At 36.6% G+C, this 9,786-nt stretch overlaps 3 protein-coding genes across 11 annotated transcripts; all 3 read right to left on the minus strand.

The window, feature by feature from the left end:
• Positions 1-457: 457 nt before the first annotated feature.
• LOC117928674 (putative disease resistance protein RGA3) lies at positions 458-6,087 on the minus strand. Of its 9 annotated transcripts, XM_034848650.1 has the most exons (7): positions 4,113-6,087; positions 3,312-3,494; positions 1,945-2,051; positions 1,186-1,817; positions 1,012-1,062; positions 797-839; positions 458-600 (listed from the first exon to the last, which is right to left on the minus strand). In XM_034848650.1, the coding sequence occupies exon 1, from the start codon at positions 5,995-5,997 to the stop codon at positions 4,144-4,146; it is 1,854 nt and encodes a 617-aa protein (XP_034704541.1). In that variant the 5' UTR covers positions 5,998-6,087; the 3' UTR covers positions 458-600; positions 797-839; positions 1,012-1,062; positions 1,186-1,817; positions 1,945-2,051; positions 3,312-3,494; positions 4,113-4,143. The 9 variants fall into 9 exon arrangements, with proteins under 9 accessions (XP_034704541.1, XP_034704540.1, XP_034704537.1 ...); XM_034848649.1 differs by having other exon boundaries at positions 458-572; positions 1,186-2,051; XM_034848646.1 differs by having other exon boundaries at positions 1,186-2,051.
• On the minus strand, positions 4,144-5,997 carry LOC117927669 (putative disease resistance protein RGA3). Its single transcript, XM_034847318.1, has one exon. The coding sequence runs from the start codon at positions 5,995-5,997 to the stop codon at positions 4,144-4,146; it is 1,854 nt and encodes a 617-aa protein (XP_034703209.1).
• Positions 6,088-6,265: 178 nt separating the features above from the next.
• On the minus strand, positions 6,266-8,136 carry LOC117927670 (putative disease resistance RPP13-like protein 1). Its single transcript, XM_034847319.1, has 2 exons — positions 6,729-8,136; positions 6,266-6,312 (listed from the first exon to the last, which is right to left on the minus strand). Exons 1-2 carry the CDS (start codon positions 8,134-8,136, stop codon positions 6,266-6,268), a joined length of 1,455 nt encoding a protein of 484 aa, XP_034703210.1.
• Between the last annotated feature and the right edge of the window lie 1,650 nt (positions 8,137-9,786).

Here is a 9,786-nt window from a genome sequence, read left to right on the forward strand (position 1 = left end):
GATCCTAGATCTAAATGTACATTAGCATAAAATTGCAGTTGTTTACCTCACATGTTTTTCTATTGTCATAATCGAACTTTGTTCCTCATAAGAAGGCATCTATGTTCATCCTGGTTACTTAATATTGAACATGTATAGAAAAGAAAAAGAAAAACAAAAAGTTAGTGATTAATTTAGTTTGATATTGACTGGAGCAAAATCACAACATATGCATATGCAAGTATATTATCCTCAAAACCATTGGCAAAAGGCACCAAGTACCCAACTAAGAACATACTTGAATAAACATGAATTACCTAAAAATGTATCCACATGTTCCTGTGCAACATAAATACCCAGATGGTTAGTATCATCTTTGCCCATTCTGAGAGTTAAATTGAAGAAGTCAAGGAAATATGATAATTGGCTGTGTTAAAATACAAATTACCTGGGATCAATCTTCCTTTCCTTTTTTTTTTTTTTTTTTTTCTCTTTCTCTGTTGGAGAATTTCTGAAATCAAACAAATAGAGTTCGTTGCCTGCCCAAATCTTCAACAACCGGACCAGCCAATAACTTGTGTAGATGTACAATTCTTCAAGAGTGTCAAACAGATTAAAAGCCTTTGAGTGCAAAAAGGAGGTCAAGACATTAACAATGTAGAAGATTTAAATAGTTCTGGTATCAAACATAATAAAATTGATTAAACAAAACCTTAAACAATGAGGTATTTTCTTCTAAAAAAGATGAGCTCCATCATTGTGTGAGCTATTGAGAATATAAAAAATAACGGAATCATAAGCAATTAAAATTACTTACTAATAAGCAGCGAACTAGAATGCATCCATGGTTTCCTCCATGCCTGTATAAGAGAAATGGAAAAAGAAAGTGAGGAAAAACCAAGGCATCCATGTTTTTCCACAGTAAATAAAATTTGTGTTCACTTGGGTTATGCATACTGCCAAATAAAAACAGAGCATGAAAATGTGAGTTCCATTAAAATATGAGAATTGTTTGTGTCAAAATGTGAGCACCTAGGTTGAATCCTCATCTACAACTCCTCAATATTCGTCCCAGACTTGAAGCTTCAAGGAGTAGAAAATCTTAAATCAAATAAATGGAGCCAAGGAATCATGTAGATATATTTTTTAGATTAGAAATTGGAACATAAATTTTCTAAAGAATAAGTTTAATCATAGAACAATTACCTGCTGATGTGCTGGTGCAGTGCCACTTTCATTCAAATAGCTCATCATTGATGATTATATTTGGACTGTGAGATATATAACACCATTCTGGCCCTTTCTCAAATTGGCACTGTTGTTTCAGTAAAGGACATGGGTCCACAATCAGACAAGAGACGGAGTCCGACAATCTCTTTCTTGTCAAGTATTGGAACTCACGGCAGCCGTAGATATGCAAGATTTCAAGAGTGGTGAGGTAGTGAAGACCCGCTTCTGTCAAGGATTGGAGCCTTGGGCAGTGCTGGATTTGTAATTCTTTGAGAGACACAAGGTGTTGAAGAACAGATCCTGTCAAGGATTGGAGCTCAGGGCATTTCCTGATGTCTAATTTTACAAGAGAGGTGAGTTGTTGAAGCCCCTTGCTGTCAAGAGACTTGAGATTTGGAAGACCATAGATTGGAAGAAAAGTCAGAGAAGAGGGCAGCGGGCACTCCTGGGAAATAATTCCACGTCTTCACATCCACCAAAGATTGCGAAATGAGTAAGAGAGGTCAGTATTTGCAAATCCCAGTCCACCTGGAACGTGAGTCAGTTGCAGAACCAAATTTGAAGTTCACGTAGGCTGGAAGGCAAACCCTCTTTGTGAAACAACAATTCTGGACAATACATTAAACTCAGTTTCTGCAGAGATGAATGGGTGTGCGCCAGTAATTTGAGCTTGGAGCAGTTGTGAATTTCATGGGACATCGAGTCACAACTTAATTTTCAACTTAAGACTCTTACCATGTGAAGGTACTCAAGTCTGACTGTAACTTGACCCAACCAAGCAAAGGCCATCCATACTTTATACCATTTGAGGTTGGTCAAATTTGCTCACAAAATGAACTTTCCTGACATTGAGAACAAACCTTATATCATCAAAAGTTCAGAAAAATAAATCAAGAGGATATTTAAGACAGTGAACAACCAACTCTCTTCTTGATAATAGATGGGGAACAAGCTCAAAATATAGAATATTAAATTTTCTAAAGCATGAAGATGGGGAATAAGCTTAAAAAAAATAATTTCTATACAAAATCAGAAAGATAAGAGAATTGCACTCAACTACTTTAAGATAATAACAACATCAAAGAAAAAAAAATAGAACCGCGAAAGTCTTATCGTCAAGACAATTTAATTAAAATATCCTTCGTGGGAGTTTTGCGGTATAGACCTTCATTTAGACTTGGACTCTTTAATTTTCTTTATGAATAAACAACTTACTCCTGTTCAAATGAAAAATAAGAACCAATGCTCATAGTCACAGATAGAAGTGTAGGCATGGCAATGCCAATTTTGCATATGATCTAGTCCTAGTCAAGACCTAAAAGCCAAAACAAGAACAAAAGAACATCAAAATTGGGACAAAAACAAGTGTAGCAACCACATAACAAAGATTTATGTCAATTTGCTCACCTTTTGAAGGTGGCCCACTGGGTGAGTGCAAAATAGACCGGCTTTTTTTTTTTAACAGGGGCTCCCAATTAGTAAAAGCTGCAAAACCAAAACAGAGTTCAGATAATGAAAGAATTCAATGAATTCAATAATATAAAAATGTTGCTTTTGGAACTGTAGGTTTTCAAATAATCAGATCTAAAAATACATTGGCATACAATTACTGTTTGTTTACATCACATGTTTTTCCATAGTCATATCAACATGTACATATGCACCCAACTAAAAACATATTGAGATGTTGTAAGATTCAACACATATTTCAATAACCATGAATTACCTAAAAATGAACATGTTCTTAGAGGAGATAAACACACAAATAGTTAAGAGTCATTTTTACCCATTTAGGAAGGTAAATTGAAGGCGTCATGAAAATATGATAACTATCTTCATTAAAATGTGAATTACCAAGGATCAATCTTTCTTTACTCTTTTTTTCTTCATTAGAAAATTCTAAAATATATATATATATATATATATAAAAGAACAGAGCGTGCTACATAACCAAATTCCTAACAAGACTAGGAAATGAATTATGGGGACATGCAACTCTAGAGATTGTTAGAAATTTTGAAACATGAGTACTTGGCCAACTACTTAGTGAATTGGAACATAACTTTTTTGAAGAAAATAAGTTTAAGCATAGAACAAATTACCTGATCGTATATTGGTGCAGCACCACTTTCATTAAAATAACAAATCATTGATCACCATTTTTGGAGTTGAAAGAGGGCAATGCATATATACAAGATCATGGGATTATGTTCCGCCTAGAACTCAATTTTGCTTGTCAATAACCCACCGCATTCTTCTCTGCTTCCCCTTCATCTGCTTGGCAACTGGGCAATTGAAAAAAATTGATCTTAAAAATTTGTATCCAAGAAAGAATACCTATATACACAACAATCTAGACAACCTCCCCTCCTCATCAAACAATACAATGGCTATTAAAACCACAAATCCCACTACCATGGCTACTAGTGCCTATGCTGCAAATGTCATTAGGAATTGCCTACACAATAAACCGAGAAGAAACATTGGATTTTAAGATCAGAAGCTTCTATATATAAGTAAAGCATCTTATACAAAAGAGTATAGATTTATCTTGTGCCTTTAAAAATCACTTTTTAAGAAATTTTAAAATTTGAGATAATAAATTTTTTTTGGTACCTTGATTGTTTTAAACAGTTTTTAAAATTATTAATTTTTCAATGTAAGTACTAAGAGTTAAAATACAAATGTTACTATTATTTTATAATTTTAAAAACAAAAAATAAGAAATACATCTAAACAAACATTTAATTTTAGGCTCAAGGAGGTCAAAACCTTAACAATGTAGGATATTTAAGTGATTCTTGAACAGAGGCAAGGAGTTAAGCAGATATATTCTTGAGATTAGAAATTTGGGTGGAACATAAATTTTGTAAAGAAAATAAGTTTAAGCACACAACAATTACCTGCCCATGTGTTGGTGCAGTGCCACTTCCATTAAAATAGCACATCATCGATCACTATTTTTGGAATGTGAGATATATAACGCCATTCTTGCCCTTTCTCGAATTGGCACCGTTGTCCCAGTGAAGGACAATTGTAGACCTTCAGATAAGAGAGGGAGTCTGGCAGTCTCTCTTTTGTCAAGTATTGGAGCTTAGGGCAACCGATGATACATAAGGCTTCAAGAGTGGTGAGGTGGTGAAGACCCGCTTCTGTCAAGGATTGGAGCCTTTCACACATGTAGATTCCTAATTTCTTGAGAGAGATAAGGCGTTGAAGAACAGATCCAGTCGAGAATTGGAGCTCAGGGCAATTCTGGATGTGTAATTGTAGAAGAGAGGTGAGTTGCTGAAGCCCTTTGCTGTCAAGAAACTTGAGATTTGGAAGATTCGCGATTGAAAGATAAGTTAGAGAAGAGGGCAGCAGGCACTCCTTGGGAAATAATTCCACGTCTTCACATCCACCTCTGATTGTGAAATGAGTAAGAGAGGTCAGTCTTTGCAAATCCCAGTCCACCTGTGACGTGAGTTGGTTGCAGCCTAATATTTCAAGTTCCCTTAGGTTGGAAGGCAAACCCTCTCTGTGCAACAACAATTCTGGACAATCCTCTAAATGCAGTTTCTGCAGAGATGAATGGGTGTACGCCAGCAATTTGAGATTGGAGGAATAACAAATCTCATGGCACATCGAGTCGAGAGCGGGCAGTTGGATGTATACAAGATTAGGGCACCCATTGATTTTCAATTGACGAAGAGATGTGGGATCCCCCTCTGAAATCGAGATGCAGAGCTCCTCAAGCCCCTCAAGATCAAATATATGGAGATTAGTCAACCTGGGGAAGAAGTCCAACATTGAGAAGGACAACGAGAGAGAATCACAGGCACCGCCACTGATTGTTAGAATTTCGAGAACCGGGTGATGGCATCTGAACAACTTAGGTAGAAGAAGGTCCACTTTGGTACAGTGAAAGATCAATAGTGATCTCAATGTAGTGGGTAAACCAACTTTGCTCGGGGACCTGGAAAAAGAGCAGTTATAAATCATCAAATAGTGCATGTTGGCCTGCAGGATTTCCTCCTCCAGTAGAGACTCCACAGAATCACATTTTCTAACGTAGAGATTGTGGGGTAGCACTGGAAGTTTTTTCAATTGAGAGACATTTGAAATTTCAATTTCTGAAGTTTGAATAGCTGTGAACACACAAGTTTGCCTTTTCAACTGCAATGTACGGGCAGCAGGAACGTTGAGTGTAGGCACAAGCAGCTGTGGACAACACTGAAGGTTAAGTTCCTTCAATGAAGAAAGGTGTATTGGTAATTCCCCAGTGAGTTTGGGACAGAACTGTATAGAAAGCTTCTGGAGACGAGGGAATTCTCCATGTCTGCCTCCACAACATAACCATTTCTCCCAATTGGACATATGGTCAAATGATAAGGTGTGCAGGGATGGGAAGGAGGGCTGAAGCGAGGAAGAAGTTCCATAAAACTCACTACCCACCCTCACTACTCCTTTCATGTTTGAGATCCCTAGATGTTCAAGACAAGGTAGCTGCCCAAGTGGCGGCAACGTTGAGCAATTCTCACAACCCGAAAGCTGAAGGGACCCAAGATTCGAGAATGAAAGATCACCAAGCCAATCTGGAAATGTTACACCAGGATAACTTATGATGGAGAGCTTTTTTAAATTTGGATGAGGTTGTAACTTGTTGAGAATATCATCATCTATTACACCACTTTGTATAACATCATCACTAATCCCGTTACCCCAATTCAAGGACAACTCATCAAGGTATTTCTTATCCTTCATATTGGCCCGTAATGCATCCTCAACGCATACCACATTCTTCATTTTTTAAATTTGAAGTGTTCCCTGAATCTGTGGAAGCTCCATCAAGCCTCCAATCCTGAAACTACTTTTTTGACCCACAATAAAACAAGGCAACTTCAGTAAACTTTTTAATTGACCTATATCAGTAGGCATTTCTTTCAATGAATCAACCTCACCAATATCAAGATAATGCAAATGAATCAACTTCCCCATCTTTGAGGGCAATTCAAGAAGATAGTGGCAATTCCTCAGTATCATCGTTTGTAAATTGTATAAAGAACATATTGATTCAGGTAATCTTTGAATCTTTGTTGAGGAGAGATCCAAGTAACGCAACTGTTTCAAACTGTTTATTGATTCAGGCACAACAGTTATGTTGTATGCACACAATGACAACACGCGCAAAGATTTAAATTTTGGTATTATATTTTGTAAAACTCTTTTACTCAATAATTCATATCTCTTCACCTCTAAGAATGTTCTGAGATGTTTAGCTTCACCAATGGCTTGCAAATTTTCAAATAGAGCCATCTGGTAATTGTCATGGTTGAAGTGGAGAAAATGGCGAGTCTTGTCAGTTATTTTTTGCACCTTATAATCTTCCAATCGAACACAAAATTCTCCAGAGATATGTTGAGACAAGTCATGTATTAGATCATGCATTACAAAGCATGACTCTTTTGTAAATGATTTCTTTGTAATAGACTCTTGAAAAAACGACTTTGCTAGAAGCTCATTAAAACATGACTCACCTATCTCTTCCATTCTTTCATCATTTTGTCCTGCGTGTAAAAGCCCTTCTGCCATCCACAATAGAATCAGCTTCTCTTTGTCAAATTCATAATCCTTGGGAAAAATTGAACAGTAAGCAAAACAACGCTTCACAGGAGGAGAAAGATGCAGATAACTCAATCTAAGAGACGGAAGAATTTCATGACCAGTCTGGGAATGCCATGTTTTGCTATTCAAAATATCTTCCCATTCTCTTTTCTGGGCCTTAGAGTACAAGAGCGTCCCGAGTGCTTTTAGAGCCAAAGGCAATCCTTGGCACTTGTCCACAATCTTTCTGCCTATGGGTTCAAGCTGAGGGTAAGCGCTGGAATCTCCATTTGGAAATGCAAATTTTGTAAATAGGGCCCAACTATCTTCAGGGCTTAATTCTCCCAGACGATGAGTACTGACTGCACCCATGAGTTTTGCAACAATTTCACTACGAGTCGTCACAACAATCTTGCTTCCCTCTGCTGCAGCGAGGAGTGGAGTTCGTAGTCTATCCCAACTTTCCCAATCAAGAGACTCTACATCCCAGACGTCGTCGAGAACGAGCAGAAGTTTCTTGTTACCTACGCTCTCTTCGAGTTGGCGCTGAAGCAAATCTAGGCTGTCATCGTAAGTAGGTCTACAACCGATCGCCACAAGAATTGATTTGGTTACACTGATAAGCAGAAACTCAGTGGAAACACAGACCCATGCTTTCAAGTCGAAGTGTTCTTTCACTGTGGCATGGTTATAGAGATACTGAGAGAGTGTGGTCTTGCCTCTGCCGCCCATGCCCACTATGGACATCACCTCGATGTTGTTGCCTCTTGCGTTATCAGAAAGCAACCACTTCACCATCTCCTCCTTAATTTCATCCCTTCCGTACACAATGGACGACTCACCCACCAAAGAAGAGGATGGTAATCTTGGTGACGGTTTCTCGCCCCCACCTTCTTTAAGCCCAAGCCCAACTTTTTCTTGAGCAATAGTCTCAAGTTTAGTAATCATCTCCTTCATCCTGGACTCCATGCTTTGAGTAGCAAATGGAGCCTTAACCCAAGCAGGGACCTTGTTCCAGTTCCACGCCTGATGAGTTCCGCCGGTTTGGGAGTCAGCACCTTCCATCTCGCACCACAAAGCTTCGGTAGCGATCTCGTCCAGCAGGTCTTCCGCATGATACACAGCATCCTTAACTTGGACCAGCCACTGTTTGATTTGTGCGTCTGAAAATTGCTTCATCTCCGCATCATTGAGCACTTTGTGGACAACCACCAATTTCCTCTTCAGCTCGTTGAGGAGGTCATGGCTGAGATTCTTTCGCCGAATGAAATTTATGAGTTCCGGAGAAGCCAACCTGTCGAATAGAACTTGAAGTGAAGCGGAGAGGAGTGCGTCCGCCATATCTGTTGACTGTTGCTTTGCACAAGGAATTCAGCGATTCAATTCAGGGAAAACGAAGGTAAGCAGATGCAGAATCACAACCAAACTGTAAAAGACTGGTTTGTATTAACCAAATGCAATATCATGCCTACCAAACAGTGGTGATCATAAAAAATTAATAAAATAAAATAGAAAGTCATAGAAGCACAGGCTGTCACCACCAACCAGAGAGAGAGAGAGAGAGAGAGAGAGAGAGAGAGAGAGAGAGGAGCACATGATCCGTCACCCACAAGGTTAAATTAATTAAAGTGGGCAACTAGCTTATATCCTAGTCTTATTTGATCGGCACCCACCCCCAAAGGTTCCTTTTGTTTTTTCACTATGTAACATGTAACCAAAAACATTAAGGAAATATTTTTTGTGTCCAAAGATTTATTAATTCTCCATATCTGTTGCGCTGCAGAAGGAATTCTAAGCAGATCCAAAAAAATGCACATGGGGCTGCACCGAACCCCGAGAGAACCACATGATCTGTCACCCACAGATCTTTTCAATTCATATATAGTTTTATCTATATCTTATTCATGCATGTTTTTAAAATAATACATATTTATTAAATTGAGTTTTTTAAATATTAATGTAAGCATGATATGGTACTATTGAGTTATAAAATAATATATGATGATATCATCATAAAATAATACAAGTTGATATTATTATCCTAAAATAGTATGAGCATATATAAGTTTTGATTTCTTCTCATTGTTTATTATAAATACAAGACTACTTGGATTTCTCTTTACATTATATATATTTGATATTTTACGTGATATTTCTCAGATCCATTTAAGTCATGATTATTTGTTTCACTCTTGCTTACAAAGAGTATATGTCAAATTTCATGTCATTAATTATTTTATTATAAATTGTATGATTGTGATCATTTAAGGGGGTACAATGTCTTAAAACCATGAAATATCATAGAATCTCTATTGGGAATATATATTGCCACCTCTTTATACCACTAGTCACCTAATCCATAAAAAATATATTATCAATTTAGGATATTACTTATAGGTTAAAACAATTACCGATCTAATGACTAATGCAATATTCTCTCAATATTGAGAATTTATTTAACATAGTAGCTTGGAGAATTTGTGACAACTTGATAGTAATTCAATCATATAACCCTTCATAACTCTTATTTAATATATAGCCATATAAACTAATACATCAATTATGAAGTAGTGTAATACTACAACTTTTGATAAATTGTCTAAACCTATGAACCAATTGTAAACAAACTTATCAACTGTGATCAAAATAAGACAAGTATATTTAATGAGTGAAATTTGCTCTTATATTTTTAATAAGTTTTTATATATTATATAAAAATTATTATTATCTTTGTATTAAAAAAAAAAAAAGAAAAAAAAAAGGAGTTTGTGTGTATCGAAACATATCCTAAATTAGAGATTTTATTTTTTATTTTTTATTTTTTGTTGTTATAGTAAAGCTAAGCTGAAGATTTTAATTTCTTTTTAATAAGTCATTTTCCATATGACTTGAGAATCCAATGGTCAATGAGCAAACATAGAAAAGCAAGCACCCATAAAAAAAAAAAAGAAATGCAGGGAAATTATGGTGAATCTAATGCTAGGATTTGTT

This window comes from Vitis riparia, chromosome 13 (genome assembly GCF_004353265.1).
Source record: "Vitis riparia cultivar Riparia Gloire de Montpellier isolate 1030 chromosome 13, EGFV_Vit.rip_1.0, whole genome shotgun sequence".
NCBI lineage: Eukaryota > Viridiplantae > Streptophyta > Magnoliopsida > Vitales > Vitaceae > Vitis > Vitis riparia.

What these genes read in the sequence shown, in the direction of transcription:
- LOC117928674 (XM_034848650.1), bottom strand. Translation starts at nt 5,997, where the DNA reads ATGAAGAATGTGGTATGCGTTGAGGATGCATTACGGGCCAATATGAAG.
- LOC117927669 (XM_034847318.1), bottom strand. Translation starts at nt 5,997, where the DNA reads ATGAAGAATGTGGTATGCGTTGAGGATGCATTACGGGCCAATATGAAG.
- LOC117927670 (XM_034847319.1), bottom strand. Translation starts at nt 8,136, where the DNA reads ATGGCGGACGCACTCCTCTCCGCTTCACTTCAAGTTCTATTCGACAGG. An exon ending in TGAAAGAATGGAAGAGATAG is followed by an intron (nt 6,313 to 6,728) that starts GTGAGTCATGTT and finishes AGTTTGAAACAG; the next exon opens with TTGCGTTACTTGGATCTCTC.